General features: G+C 43.1%; 1 protein-coding gene across 2 annotated transcripts in view; it reads left to right on the forward strand.

The window, feature by feature from the left end:
- Positions 1-14019, forward strand: part of LOC119396087 (procathepsin L) — a 38510-nt gene extending 24491 nt beyond the window's left edge. For both annotated transcript variants that reach the window (XM_049416903.1, XM_037663170.2), the window contains exons 3-8: positions 1080-1222; positions 1930-2127; positions 4028-4219; positions 8179-8344; positions 11020-11125; positions 13841-14019. In XM_049416903.1, coding sequence (XP_049272860.1) covers positions 1080-1222; positions 1930-2127; positions 4028-4219; positions 8179-8344; positions 11020-11125; positions 13841-13940 — 905 coding nt within the window. In that variant the 3' untranslated portion in view covers positions 13941-14019. The remainder of the gene's footprint in view (positions 1-1079; positions 1223-1929; positions 2128-4027; positions 4220-8178; positions 8345-11019; positions 11126-13840) is intronic.
- The last annotated feature ends 2309 nt before the right edge of the window (positions 14020-16328 follow it).

The following is a 16328-nucleotide window of genomic DNA, read 5'->3' on the forward strand; positions in this document are numbered from 1 at the left end:
TTAGTAACACTGTGGGGGAGGCATAAGCTTGCTTGAGCTGTCTTTTATTCAATTTTTTTTTTAATAGTCTTTTTGTGTGCTCTTTTTCAATAGTGTAGTGGTTTTTTCTTTTTCTTCACTTAGTGCACTTTATCGAATTCCATTCAGTATCTGTTGTGATTGTAACAACTGCTTTCTTGAGACAGCTTTTTGAGTCATTTGTCCTGATACACAGCGGTTCCAATAGTGTACCGTGTTTCTCCGGAGCCTTTTCAGTGTGTGCAATTTTGAGAACTGTAAACTGGATGTTCATTAGCCCTCTACATTTTCTCCACTTATTCTTCCTTGTGTTATCACAATCGTGTCCCTTCAAGCAACGGGCAAGGGAACGGCTGATGTGTTTTAAAGATGCTGCGGAAGGGCTAGATGCACATGGCTCGTGTAGACACAAGAAGCGAGGCTAAATCTTTAGCAGGAAAGCTGCCTGTTCCAAATAAACATTTCAGGTTTATCTACACATCATGGGTAATGACACCAACTTGTTACATGCCAACATGTTCGGTCGAATGCACACATCACGGGTTATCAGATCATTGCTTAAACATGAATTCGTTTTTATTTTTTGTAGCTCTCGCTGCCGTACATGTGCACTTATTGAACATAAAGCTCACTGACATTATGTTATTGACAGAGGAGCGTTGCAAATGTCTCGTCAGATTGTGGTGTGGCATGCCGTGTTACCGTGCCATTTCATTACATTAAGTCAATTACATTCTGAGGTTTTATGTTACCAGACTACAATGTGAATATGAGGCATGCCATAGTGAAGGACTGTGCATTAATTTTGATCACCTGGGGTGCTTTAACATGCACTTAAAACTACGTACACTAAAATCTAACATGGTGGCATTTGCAATTTACCCTCATCAAAATGGCTGCCATGTCCCGGCATTCAATGACAGGAAGACAAGGCCATGAGTCAAGCCAAGGAGAACTTCTTTAGGACTTGGCCCTTTCTATCTCTGAAGGAAAACAAGCTTTAATTACAAGTGAATTGAAATTAAACTTATTTTGCATGTGCATGTTATGATTGTGTGCAGGAAAGGACTATGCATCTGACACAGAAGAATACTACAGGCTCAAGATCTACATGGAAAACAGGCTGAAGATTGCACGGCACAATGAGAAGTATGCCAAAAGCCAGGTCTCGTACAAGCTTGCCATGAATGAATTTGGAGACTTGGTAAGTTTTCACTCGTATTTGGGTAGGGTCTCGCATAAGAAATGGTGCACTCTAAGCCTAGTCGGTTGTACAGCAATGCTCACTCTTAAAGCTAAACAAATCCTCAAGCGAGCTTTTTGGGTCATACTAAAATTTCGTATAACCAGACATGCTAGAGATGAAAACGAAGTGTACCACTCCGTACTGGGTCACAGTGGTAGTTGTCACACACAACTTGCAGAAGTGTTGCTAAGGGCTGGGTAAACTAAAAAAAAAAGTTGTGCTCCTTCTTGGGGTATCTTCGCGCCACACAACAATGTAATCAACGAATCGTCTTCTGGATTTTGTGTGTCCTCTCTTAAGAACTCTGCACTTGCAACATTACTATCAAGAACGCTAGTTCATGCTGATTGCGTGTGTGCCATTCATGTCCTGAAAGTATCAAGCTTGTGCCGTTAAAGGAAGGAAAAGCACGTAAGATGGATGATGATTAGTATTGCTGCGTGACAGAAGTACGCCCCAGAAGGAGCAACCACTTCTTAAGTGCAACTTCTGGCCACATATGTGCGTCGACAACAGCACGAGAGTTTCGTTGGCCAAAGAGTGCATTTATGCAATACTCGCGCTGTAAAATGTAAAAGTGCTCGATAAATCACTGCTAGTCACTCTTAGATTCTTTCAAACTTGTGTTCTGAGCATTTCTGTTCTTGGTTTTTGTTTTTTTCCAGCTACACCACGAGTTCGTCAGCACACGCAACGGCTTCAAGCGCAACTACAGGGACTCTCCACGAGAAGGCAGCTTCTTCATCGAGCCTGAGGGCTTTGAGGATTTGCACCTGCCCAAGACTGTCGACTGGAGGAAGAAAGGCGCTGTGACCCCTGTCAAGAACCAGGGACAGTGCGGATCTTGCTGGGCCTTCAGCACCGTGAGTTTACGTGCAGTGTTGCGCATGGTATAATCTGTTAGTGTGTGCACTACATTTTAATCTGCATAGAAGGTAACGTATTAAAACTCAACTGTAACAAATGCAGATATAGCAAAGTACAAAACATGATTGTAACCATTTCAAAGAGGAACTATGGAAAAAGGAATGCATGATCTGGAAGAGCATCACTTCCAATAACAGTTTTTCCATCGCCGAAAGATTTTGTAGTGTGCAGAATTGTATGGAAAAGAAGGTGCATGATTGACTGCACTCTTGTTCACATTGACCACATGCTTTGTTTTGCATCATTGTGTTTGTGTGTTATTCAAAAAATCAATACCCTGTATGGCACCCCAAATTTCTATCGCTGCTATGCATTAATCCAACAGGAGTCTTGTAAACCGGTTTTGTTAAAGAATAATTTCACGGAGCTGGCAGTAGGTAACTGTGAGCAGCAAAAAACGGCTTCTGTTCGCTATTTAAAAACACGCTGCAGCAGTGCGCTCATCGAAAAATACTTTTGTTTCGTGGTAAAAGCGCCTGTTAGTTTTCAATTTTGCTCTTTCTGGGAATTTATTCTTTTCATCGACAAGTAAAATATAACTTCTTTCAGCTTTTGGGATCATGGTGAGTGAGCTCCGTGATAGCCCTAAACTGGGCCGTTTTCGAACTGGATTCCGTGGAACCCAGGAGTTCCATGGATGTCATTTTAGGGTTCCTCATGCAGTCAGAATGAATCCGACCTGCTCCTGTTTTACCACCGTTAGTACCTAATTTACTGATTAGAATAGAAAATTTGCATTGAAATTTGTATTCAGCGAAGCCATTGCACACGACAACCGCACTTCGGGAGTCTTTGGGTAGCGAGAGACCCACGCTATTGTGGCACCAAAGAAGTTTGAGTACCCCTGCCCTGAACAACAGTTTAAACTCTTTTTCCTTACCGACTGAGATTGCTTACAAGATACTAATCTTGCCAGTGATGTCTATTTCCTAAACGATCGAAGGGTCTGCAAGATCTCTGAGAATTATCTGTAGTACTACTGCCTCTACTTTTTGCATGGGTACAACGAAATCACCAAATTGAGCACTGATTCAAAGCATGTGCAGCACAGCATATGGAACTATCGTGCTGTAAAGTGTGTGCTACAATGTGCCAAGGTGCCAACATGCTCTCCTTCCCTTGATTTGATTGCACGGAGAAAAAGCATGCAGTCGCAGCATTGCCCCACAGCCGCTGCCGGAAACGACTCTGCAGCGCTTTGACGGCTGCTGATTGTCGTGTAGCACATGACTTGAAAAATGTGTTCACTAAAACAGTGAGTGACTACCATTTGACCACAAGCTTCAGGAGTAGGTTTACTATAATTTCTTAATTGCCTTTGCAGTAGCAGTGGAACTTCATCATATATATATATCGAAGTTGCAGGTAAACATGTTTCATTGCACGTTATACCAAGTTTGAAAATGTACGTGGTACTACAAACATGAAGCTAGAAAGTGTGAAAAACGTTATGTAGAGAATTTTGTTATTATGAAGTTCATTATGTTGAGGTTTAACGATACACGGCAAAGGTGATGGGCGATGGTGTGTGATCTCCTGCTTTTTTTTTGGGAAGTTCACGTGCGTGCCCATCTAGGTTCCCTACAGTCAGTGAGCCACGCGACTAAATGCCGGTAACGCTTTATATTTCTTTCCCAGAAGCAATCGCTAAATCACAAAGAAAAAACAAGTTACTGATATCACCCTATGCTTATAAAGAATATAGTGGAAGTATTTCTGCGTCAGATGAGACTTTGATTTGAATAAGTTTGACATTAATTGGCGAGCACTCTGAATAAGGTCCCCTGTTCCGCAGTGCACAAAGAATTCATGCTGTCGTTTTTTGTTTTGAACCAGACGGGATCCCTGGAGGGCCAGCACTTCCGCAAGACACGCAAGCTTGTGTCACTCAGCGAGCAGAACCTGGTCGACTGCTCCAGAAGCTTCGGCAACAACGGCTGCGAGGGTGGTCTCATGGACAATGCTTTCAAGTACATCAAGTCCAACAAGGGCATTGACACAGAGTGGAGCTACCCTTACAATGCCACGGTAAGCACACTGTGATCATGTTGGGCAAGGGTCGGCAACCTGTGGCCCGCGAGGCAGTATTATGCGGCCCCCCGACACGTCATGCTCGCCTCCCTTTGCCACTTCCTACCTGAAGGCCAACACAGCAGTTTTGATTTATTTACACTTAAACGTCGATATAACGAACACGGTTATAACGAATTATCAGTTATAACGAAGCAAATGAACAGTTTTGTCAGAGATACAGTGGTACAAATAAACGTTTATAATGAATTTTCGGATATAACGAAGTTATTTTCGTGACAGATGTGACTTTGTTATAATGAGGTTTGAGTGTATTTATTTATCGGTACCTTACAGGGCCCACGTGGGGCATTGTGTAAGGGGGGCAATACAGCATGTACATAATAGAGAGGAATATACATAGGTGAAATATCGATAAGTACAGAAGATGTAACTGAACTCGCGAACATTGAAACGCAAAATATGAAAGTGACTATTTATGCAGCAACAGTGCAACAGAAAATGAAAACTGATGAAAGATATTTCCGCAAATAAATGTACACAAAGAAAGAAAAAAAAGGCGAAAAAAAAAAAAAACGTATCGATAACAGTACTGCAGGCACAGATGAATGTTAAAATGCCATACATCAGGTTTCGGTGCATAAATATTCTTTCAGACTATTCAAGAACTTTGCGTGGTCTCGCTCTAATGTGAGATCATCTGGTAGATCGTTCCACAAACGAATTGCTCGTGGAAGAGCTGATAGGTTGAAAGCATCAGTTTCCCTAAAATGGGGTTAGGCAGGAACAAAGTAAGATCGCTTCCAGCTGGCGTTACAACCTATGTTTGTAAATTGCAACCTTGTAACACGCGTGCTACAAGTAAACATGATTTTTCTCTCCCAGTTTTGTACATTATTGTCAATTCGCCAAACTTCTCTTCGCCTGCAAAGCCACCCCCCACTGCCCCTCCCTCCCTATTCGCCATGCGGCCGTCTGCCTCAAAAGGTTGCCGACCTTTGGTGTAGGGGATGGGGTCTAGGTGAGGAAGAAGAGCTGCTTTTGTGCTAAGACCGCAATACCATTGCAAGGCAAGCTGTAGTGGCAGACTGGAATAATTTGATCCACTTTGAGTTCTTAAACATGATCGTAAAACCTAAGTAACACGGGTGTTTTTTGCATTTCACTGTCATCCAAATGTGGCCGCCATGGCCGGTAATCGAACTCGTGCTTAGCAGTGCGGCCACCATAACTGCTAGGCTATTGCAGCAGGCAGAATTTCAAGCTGTCGATATAAAAATCTTTCCCATTTTACTTGGCATGTGTGTGTCCTCACCACAATGCTGATACAGCAGAACCCCGCTGACATGTTTTTCATTCGTGACGCGATGGAAAGGAAGAACCGAATTGAAACCACTTCCTCAACTGATGCATTCAACCCCTTAGGAAGGAACCGAATGGGTTCCAAAATATTGGGATCATCTTAAACTGTGACTTGCCAGTTCAGCATCCAGAGAAATAAGAAATGTAGTTGAGAAGGCTGGGATTCACGACCAGTGGTTCCAAGTAGGTGCAGATTGCAGAGTTGTTGAGGGCAGCAGACAATTATAGGTGGTGCATAGAGGGCAGAAAATTTGCGAATATAGGATCGTGTCAGTGGGTGGAACACAGGGGTAATCGAAAATATGGATGGGATAGCCTGATGACGATTATGACGTCAGTACTAGGCTTGTGCGAATATTCGAGCTCTTCGAATATTCGAACGAACATTACAGTATTCGAATTCGCTTCGAAACGAATTTAAATTCCAGGAAATTTCGAAGTATTCGAAATGAACGAATAGACGTATATAAACCGCATGTAACCCCTGTAAAGGTGGTTTCACTGCAGTGGAGGTGTGCTATGCGGTAAATACACCTTTTCAGAAGAAATTTGCACTGCCGCGAAGACCCACTTCAAGGTTAAAACACACAGTAAAACCTCGTAAATTCAAAATGACTGGGACTGTCAAAAATCTAATTAGGCGGGTTTTCGAATTAACCAGACATACAAAAAGCGGGATGCAGGGAACTTTGAATTACTGGAAGTAATCAGAGGTGGTCATTTGCTGTGCCTCCTAGTTTGCAGCTACAAGGGCTATGTTTTCCAGCAATACCTGGACCCAATTTTGCCACTAAACCAGGGAAACGGCGGGCTTCGCTGCTGCCAGCGCAAAAGAAGTAAAGGAGGAAAAAAACGGCCTCTTGGTTGACTGAAAAGCGTGCCTGCGAAAAAGAAGACGTGCTTCGCTGCAGCACAGTGATGACACGTGGGCAGCATGTCACCTGCTCCTTGCAATGTCAGCGCGTCATGATGCGACCATTCGCCCATTCTTTCTGGTAAAATAAAGAATTTAATAATGACCAGTGTGACGGAATTCGCAATGTGTTCTGGGTGGAAAAAATGATCATTGAAGTTTTCGAACCGAGTTTTCGAAGTAGGCGTTGCAGGCAAGTACTCCGCCAGCAGTGCAAGTGCGCAAATTGCCGGAACAACCGCCAATCAGAGGTTCGCATACATCACGAATTCCGTCAGACCGTCTTTTATTATTTTTTCTATTTTCCCAGAAAGAATGGGTAAATCATGACGCACTGACGTTGAGAGAAGCATGCGTCATGCTGCCCACGTGTCACCGCTGTGTTGCAGTGCAGCATGTCTTCTTTTCCGTAGGCGCACATTTCAGCTGACCACGAAATTGCTGCTTCTTCATATTTTTGTTTTCTTGCGCTGCCAGCAGCGAGGCTGGGGTGCTCAACTTGTTACTCATTAGTATCGCTACAATGCATTGCCCTAAGCCCGATGGCTCCCTGTGCCCGATGGCTCCTATGGCCTGATGGCTCGATGGCTCGAATAGCCCGATGGCTCCTAAGGTCCATCGTTTCTGCGGATTTGCGGCTAAATCGGGATCGGGAATTGGCACATGGCACCCAAAGTTTTCGAATTAACGGGGCTGGTACTGACCGCCGCTTCAAATTATCCACTCAAATTTACATTGCAAGATACGGGGCCGCAGAAATCCTTCTAATTATGCGGGATTTCGAAATAGCTGAGTTCAAATTAATGATGTTTTACTGTATTACCCTCACATCGATTAATCATTTTTTAAGCTTAGAAGCTTGTTATACCGGCTTATATGCTCTAAGTATAGTAAATTTTAAAATGTAACGTATTTTACATCCTATCACTTGCATTCTACCGAAAGCCAAATCCTGCTACTACTCAAAGTTGCTTCCACTTCCCTTTGAACCAAAAAGAATGACATATGCATATGCCTTGTTTCAACTTAAAAAATATTGTGCTGGTTAGTTGAGTCCTGACAAATATGCTCATTTTTTTTTATTATATGTAATATAAACTATTCGAATTCGCTTTGACCACATTACTATTCGCTTCGAATTCGCTTCGGACCTAAAATTTACTATTCGCACAAGCCTAGTCAGTACTAATATTGGGTACAATGAAGTGCTAATGCCATTGTATCTGTAATACAGCGTAGTACAGCGAACTACTGTAAGCTCTCAGTAAATGGAAATCTCTTAAACGGAACTGCTGGCTTAAATGGAACAACTGCTTCTAATGTAATTGTTTTCATGCTTGAATTCCACTCCCCTGTTCCTCTCAGTAAACAGAACTCCTGTTAAACGGAACATATTTCCCTGGTCCCTTCAGGCTCTGCTTAACGAGAGTCAACTGTAATACACTTTATTTCATATCAGTAATACAGATCAGTAATACAACAAAGCCATTTCATCGTATGTCGCAAAATGTTTGTGAAGTACCATTTAGTAGGTTTCGGGCAGTGGTGTAGCATAGGACGTCTAAAGGGTTGTGAGAACTTGCTTATATACAGCTTTGGCAGTTTTGATGGACGAGTTGCTCACACTTCCAAGCATCTGTGACGTTTTTCTTTTTTTTTCTTTGCGAATTTTCTTTCGCAGGACGGTGTTTGTCACTTCAACAGGAGTGATGTGGGTGCCACAGACACTGGTTTCGTCGACATACCAGAAGGGGACGAGAACAAGCTGAAGAAGGCCGTGGCTACGGTTGGACCCGTCTCGGTTGCCATCGACGCCAGCCACGAGTCATTCCAGTTCTACTCGGAAGGTGAAATCTCCGCCCCTCTCTCTGGTTACTCTGGGGCTATTAATGGGCCCCTAAACCACCCAGAGGTCGAAATTCAGTTGTGGCGTTGCAGCTGTGCACGAGTCTACAACAAACATGCAGCCGCGAGAATTATTCGAAACGGTGCCATAATAGCGCAACTACACGTGTCTGATCTGATGATCCAAAAGAGGCCCTCGCTTGTTTCGCTCTTTCCTTCGCTATGCTTGTTTCATCGGCTCGTTCTCCTCCTGGGCGAGTGCTCCTTCTCGTCGTGCGAGGAGGAAGAGCAGCAAGCACGTGAACAGCGAGCATGCGAACAAACAGATTCTTTTTGTGGATGACATGATCAGACGGCAATGTTGATGTCACGGCCATCACTGAGGATTATTGAAAGGCCAGGAGAGGAGAAGGGATTGTTTCTTATAATATGTGGCACGCCTGTGGCTCGCAGTGCTGCTGCGTTTGGCATTGCTGATTGTGATGACATTCTCAACTCTGTGTGCATGTTTACTTGAAATGTTAAAAAATTATCGGAGGGCGTTTAGGGGTCCTTTAAGACGTGAAAAGGGTGAACTGTAATAACAAGCACTGCCAAAACAGGCGTGAAGGTCACTCATGGAAATTGAAAGCCAAGTTTTAAACATTTTTTTTGTTGTTACATTCAAGCCTCGTTATAACGAACATGGATATAACGAATTATTGGTTATAATTAGGGGCGTGCGAATATTCGAAAATTCGAATATTTTTCGAATAGTGTTTGCTATTCGATTCGATTCGCACTGGAATTTTACTATTCGAACTATTTGAACTTCCCAAAAACAAATACAGTCAACGTCCGATTGAAAGTGACCCCTTCAAATTTTCAGTATGCTTCACCTCATTAAACTCTCGTATTGCGGCAAAGCTGCCTTTCAAGCTCCGTTAGGGTCGAACTTTACCAAGACACAGTCAACGTTTGATTAGAAATGGTCCCTAGAAGTTTCAATATGCTTCACCTCATCACACCCCGGTATTGCGGCAAAGCTGCCTTTCAAGCTTCGTTACGGTCTAACTTTGCCAAGACACAGTCAACATCCGATTGAAGTGGTCCCTAGATTTTCAATCTGCTTCACTTCATCACACCACGGTATTGTGGCTAAGCTGCCTTTCAAGCTCTGCTACGGTCGCAACTCAAGAAAACGCTGGTTCCAACATTGAGGTGAAAGATGTGGCAGAGGTGGGGGCTCAATTATAGCTGTTTTGGACCTGAAATTTGGGCAGGAAGTCCGAAAAATCGGAAGCCGAAGCTTTTTAGCATCCAATATTTTAGTTGTTCTTATATATCGACATCTACGAGGCAGATTTGGAACTCTGGACTTGAAGGGAGCACACCCTTGTCCACAACAGCAGTTGGGCTTCCACAGAAGTTGAAAGAGGAGCAGAGGCTGAGGAAATGGCATCTTTGCCTATCACGTGTAAAGTGTTGTCGGCAACACTTTAGTTGCACCAAATCATGTACACAAATACAATTCAGCCTCTACATTGCCTCATTCTTGATAAGACAACTATGAAACACCACCCCGCCAGTGCTTCATCATCCTAGTGAAAAGAAATGCTTTCATGTTGCTATATCATAAGAATAAGCCTAGGAATCCTCTCTAACTTTCTTTCTGCAATTTCGCTTCGAAGTATTCAAAAAATATTCTTGAAATATTCGAGAAATATTCGAAAAATATTCGATTCGATTCGCACTCACACTTCTATATTCGAATTCGCTTCGCACCCAAAATTTTGCTATTCGCACAGCTCTAGTTATAATGAAGTAAATGAAGAATAGTCTTGTCATAGCTACAGTGTTGGGAATAAATGTTTATAACGAATTTTTTGATATAACGAAGTTATTTTCGTGGTAGATGTGGTTTTGTTATAATGAGGTTTGAGTATATAGTGTATTGGAAAACTTCGGGACGACTTGATTTCAAGAAAAATACACCGAATACAGTCTCCGACTAGTACTTCAGACTTCACAAAAGTGGCCTAATGTTCGAATACGAGAAACTGGATTTGCCAAGAAAGAAGCGTCTTTACTGCACAAGTGGCTAGGCAATCTTGTCAATGTGTTGCTGTGCGTGTGTGCGCACATATGCAGCCTGGTTAGTTTTTATGTCAACCACTGTCGTGCTTTTCCTACAGATAAAAAGCATAGTCAATGTGGATGGCACACTGTGTGTATGTGTGGGGTGAGATGCACCGAGGCTGGATGACTGAATCACGTAGACTGGATAGGCTTGTGTGCGATAACGTGATCAGTGTGCAAACTAGCCTTATCTGCATGATGTGCCGGCGGTCAACCCCACCCTTCTATAAAAAACAACTTTCTTGTTCCGTTCCTTCTTCCTGCAGGGAGCTCGGCCGCGGGAATGCTCTGGCAGTAGCCATAGCTTTGCAAAGTTTGACACATCATACAAGAGTTATATTTTGCACATATTTTAGTAACTAATTTTATTTTTTCTTTGCTGCATAAAAGAATTTGCTTCATCTAGGTTTGCTATAAGTAGGCTTTACTTCAACAACCAACGCGGCAGAGTGGTTCGTTGGCCCATAAAAAGTGACCAGTGTGTGAAGTGCGTCAAACTTTTTAGTATCAGACGCAGAGACCTTAATTGCCTCTTTCTGTATCTGTTTACACCATGCAGGTGTCTATGATGAACCAGAGTGCAGCAGTGAGCAGCTTGACCACGGTGTCCTTGTTGTTGGCTATGGAACCAAGGATGGCCAGGACTACTGGCTCGTCAAGAACAGGTGGGTAGCTACACCAGATACATTATGTGTAGTAGTATCTTGTAAATGTCTGCACGAGCGCAGCAATGCACATTGTAGAGTGATATGTTCGAGAGCAACAGCTTTTATGGGCGGAGATCTAGGTTTGAGTAAACATAGCTCACAGACATACAAAAATAAGCACACCAGCGTACTTTTCCGCTAAGAAATAGTCACCTTTGATCCAGTCCGCATCGTCTCACAGCGCACGCGTTCGGAACGTCGCTCCTTCATCATCATCCGAGTCTGAACTCGTAAGTAAATCCTCGCCTGACGAACTGACATCCAATGAATCAGATCCTGATTCGGCACTTGGGGAATGGTCCACATCGGAAGAATCACCGCTCAACTTGCTAGCAGCAGAGCAACCGTCACGCACTTCCATAGCGTCAGCGAACTGTGTGAGTGAGCGTACGGAAGAAAACTGTATGGTTGTGCACCCGTCCGGAAAGCAAAACAAGTGAAAAAGCTATAATAATTCTTCGTCTTATCGCCAACGAGATGGAGCTAGTTTTTCAGAAACCCCGAAAAACAGGAAATGCAACCACGGCGGCATCGTTTGTGTAATTTAGCGCCGCATGGAAACAGATGTAATCGCGCCCCGAGGTGCAGTAAATAAGAGAGTAACAAGCGGTCACCCTATGAGAGATTAGAAACCAGACAGCCATCAGTTTTGTGGGCGCGAGAAGCGATAACCACCTGAAGGACGAAACCGAATCCAGCCGCACCGCACGCACGTGCTCAGATGCGCATGCGAAAGCTGGTGTACCGCTTTGGAAAGACGAAAAAAAAACAACAAAAAAGCAGAGAGACATCCGTGCATGAAAAAAATTCCACATATTCCCGAAGTGTGGCAGCACATGCCAGGCAAGAGAAGTGATCAAAAAAGGCGCACATTTTAAACATACAGGCAATGACGTACATGTACGGAGTAAACCCTCAAAGGGTTAAAGTCACCAAAAGCTAGATAGGACATTCATTCCTTCCTGCCCTTCTTGTATTCTTCTAGCAAGCCTCGGCCAAAGGTGAGAAAAATAGCCAAGAAAGTAGCAAAGCTGGTAACTTAGGAACCCACGCTCATCATTACGCAATGCAGATATGAGATGTGCCTTCAACTCATGAATCTCTAGATGTATTTTCACATCTATGAAACCACAATGGTAAGACGTGGATTAATACATACCACCGGGAGCATCTTTCCTGTCTAGTCTCCCTTTTTCCATGCCGCTTTCGGACTCCTCTGCAAGATGTGAAACCAAATAGCCCGACAATTCACTATGAATGCGTACAATTTGCTGTAATTTGTTCATAAACGGGTTGCTTTCATGCACGGCCTATGCATCTACTTCGAAGCACCAATACTATACTATTTGGAAAAGGCTTCACTAAGCAGCATGTGCGCAGCGATGTACCAGCAACCATCTTTTGTAAGGTGCTGATGAAGTGAGCTGGCCATCAAGGGCAGCAGATGATGGCAGTCATCAATGGCCCCATTATATCATGGCTCCATACGAAGTGCTTATGTTGCACAAGAACTTCAAGTGGAAGACAGTGATAACTAAAAATATATGCACATATCACAGGAGAGAACAAACGCCTCCTTTCTGGACTGCGCCGTGGGAGTACAAAGGCTGATGTCACTGCCCCGGCAGTGCATTTTTGGGGGGTCCCACCTATTTACCAGAGGGGATTATGGCAGTGTCCAGGGAGCCTTCTGTGAAAAGGTCTATAAAAAGTGTGCAATAGAGCTATCCTTTTGTATGTTTGTACGCATTGTACACCGCTTCAGAACTTTTTACACAGAAATAACCTCAGTACTCCTACGTTATTTGTGGATATGCATTGACGTAAGCTTGAGCGATCAGGTCACGTCATGAAAGAGAAGGAGTGTTGGGATTCGTACAAATTCAACGTAAACTGTACCAAGTATTCACAGACCACATCTGTGTTCAGGACTCCACAGGAATACGTGTTGGAATGTGCTAAATTATAGCCCACACTAGTGGGACATAAGCATGCCATCAAGAAATGTGGCTCCAGGAATAATGAGTGACAGTGTGCGTTGGGCATCTCTAAAATGTTCGCAACCTCCTCCTCACTGGTCAGAAGTAGGCATGGGCGAATATTCTAGCACTTTGAACATTTGAACAAATATTGCAGTGCTCGAATTCACTTTGACTTGAATTTAAATTATTCGAAATGAAGTAATAGACTTTATTATGTTTGAGCGCTTGTATCCCCTTGGAAAGGTGGTTTCCCTGCAGCGTTGGGCTCCTATGCCGTAAAACCACCTACCAAGGGAAAATTCGCATTGCCGTGATGTCACGCTTCAAGGTTAAGTGTACGCATTACCAGCACCTCGGTTAATTATTTCTTTAAGCTTAAAAGTACGTTATACAAGCTTATATGTACCAAGTATAGAAAATTTTAAATTGTAACATATTTGACCGCTTATAACTCGCACCTTATTATTATTAAAGCTGTGAATTGGCGGCTCATTAATCACAAATATTGCAAGACATGCATACGTTTCATCCGTCCGAAGTGTCTAAACTTGTTCTTGGCATTCTAAGTCGTGCGCAACGGTTTTTGTGCTGTAAGGCGGCGACATGAATGTTCCTTTGTTTTCTTCTTGGAACAAAAAGGCTTGAACTTCTTACAAGATGATGCCATACTTATGCACATTGTTCTTTCCAGCTGGGGCACAAGCTGGGGCGACGAGGGCTACATCTACATGACAAGGAACAAGGACAACCAGTGTGGAATCGCAAGCTCAGCCAGCTATCCTCTCGTCTAGTTATGAGCGGTTTTTTTTACATGCTCCTCTTCCTTTCATATTGCATCCCCGCTCACTCGGCACAAATAAACTTTTTTTTGTACAGTGAATTGCAGTTTCATGATTGATTGCCTTACTAATAGAAAACAGAATTGTAAAGATCAGTGTTGTGGAATGGGCGCCACCATTCAATTCCGGGGAATTACAACTTGCCGCAATTCCATTCCTTTCAATTCCTCGAAATGAAAAGCTTAGCCCATTCCCACTCAGCTCAATTCCATTCCTGCAATCCCTCAACGTAGGAAAGGCATTTTTGTGTGGTTTTCTCGAGTTAGGAATGAACGCCCCATAAAGCTGATGTCATCAAGATGCATTAAGAACTGCAAAAGTATGCAAAACACGTTACCAAAGTCGAGGAATAGTAGCCTGGTGACATATCATATGCAGTACAACCACCCTACTAATTGCCATAGGGGCAGTTCTCCCGCTACCTATAGTATTTGCATGGTCAGCATGTTTAAATGAATTGTGATGTTTTAATATTGTTTAAGCTCTCAAAAATCTCAAGGCGTAAAGGGGGGGGGGGTATGCCACCGCCGTAGTTCCACACGACGGATACCAACGGCATAGAAACGCGGTTACGCGAAGAATAGACAAAATTCGGAGCAACACAGTCTATATACAAACAGAATTGTAGTAGGCGCGTTGCTTATAAATCTACTGTGCTTGTAATCAGCCAAGCCATTTTAAAAATACTGCTTTATTGTTAAATTCCAGGCTCGGACTTACTAATGTTTGAAGTTTCAAAAACAGCGCGATGACGAAAGCGTGCTCTATTTTCGGAAAAAAAGACGTAATTCCATTCCATTCCGGGTTGCCGAAAATGTGGAATGATTCTGGAGTCATTCCAATTCCGGAGTGGCAACTCCGCAACACTGGTAAAGATATACTGTGGGATGCAATGGCACCATTGTGAGGGTAATGCCACAGCAGTTCAAACTCATGATGATGATGCTACCATCTCTTGTCTAGTGCTTTCCGCTGGTAAAGGCACTGTTATTCCTACATAATTGCCACCGGGATGGTAACAGCGTGGACGTCATGAGAGCTGTTGTTATTGTTTTGAATTCTATTATCCAAAACAATCATATGCTCCCGCCTTAGTTGTCTTTAGAGCCCAAACGTTACGAATGTCCGTTTCAACATGAATTGATACAAACTTGTTTGTGGTTTACTCTCATTGAAGGCACAGACAACCGCTTAGAACTAGAATTTAGATAATTCCACTGACGGAAGGATTGTCTATTGTATTGGCTTATACGAGCCCCATTTTTCCCATTAGACGTGGATTTATATTTTTATTTCTTAACTAAAGTCACTTTTGGCACCCCAAGCGGCAAAAAAGCGAAGATGCACATGATTCCGATCACGCGACCTTTTACTGGTGCACGCAGTTGAGGGTCCCCACATTAGTGTTGAAATATAGCATACTTTCTTTATTGTAATCTTTTCTAACTTAAGGTGTGTGATACACCATTTGTACTAAGCAGAACAGTGAAGCCACCTTTGCTTGAAATATTATCCAATGCTCATGAGCGGCAGTTGTTAGCTGAGGGATTAGCAACACCTGACAACGAGTAGAAGTACCAGGAGCGCCTGGTTCACAAGGCAGTAAAGGAACTTCATGTGATGACGAGTGTTCGGAAATCATATTCTACCGGGTCACTAAATTAAAAAATGGTCAGAATTGTCGAAATGAAGGTGGTTAACCACAGTTGCGCTCATTCCTGTGAAAGTAGAATGTTGACCGTCATGAACAGTTCGCAAGGAGGGCTGTCACAATTGCTATCACTTTTCAAGTTGCTTGAGGAGGCACTCGTACTTTTTTAGTGGCTTCTCAGATTGAAAAATTCTGCTTACAAAATATCCACGCGCTTTTGGAATCAACCGCTGCAGGTTTAACCATTACCCAGGGGGAGCTTATTGTTCTGCTCTAAAAAACAGTGGTCGAGAAAAATCAGTTGTCAGTCCCTTTAACATTAGCACCATGCCTATAGCGCAGCATCCAATATTCAATGACGTGATGGAAGGTCACTAAAATTTTATGCATGAACAGAGAATGACACACCGACGAGTGCCTAATAAATGTGCACATGAAGAAGCACTTGAAAAGGTTCATTTATTTCGAAGCGTCAGACACACTGGAATGAGTGAAGTGCATCGCAGAAATCTATAGCTGAAAAAAAATTACACCTGGTAGCCGAGTTGCAGAAATGCAACAGTGTTGCATTGCATTTCTAGCACATCACATTCATGTAAACAGCGTTAATGAGCTAGGAAGGCAAGATGCGTTAATGTGCCGGGCGAGGATAGATTTATGGGCCAGAGTCAACTTGTGCAGAGCATGTA

The sequence above is a fragment of the Rhipicephalus sanguineus genome, chromosome 6, assembly GCF_013339695.2.
Source record: "Rhipicephalus sanguineus isolate Rsan-2018 chromosome 6, BIME_Rsan_1.4, whole genome shotgun sequence".
NCBI lineage: Eukaryota > Metazoa > Arthropoda > Arachnida > Ixodida > Ixodidae > Rhipicephalus > Rhipicephalus sanguineus.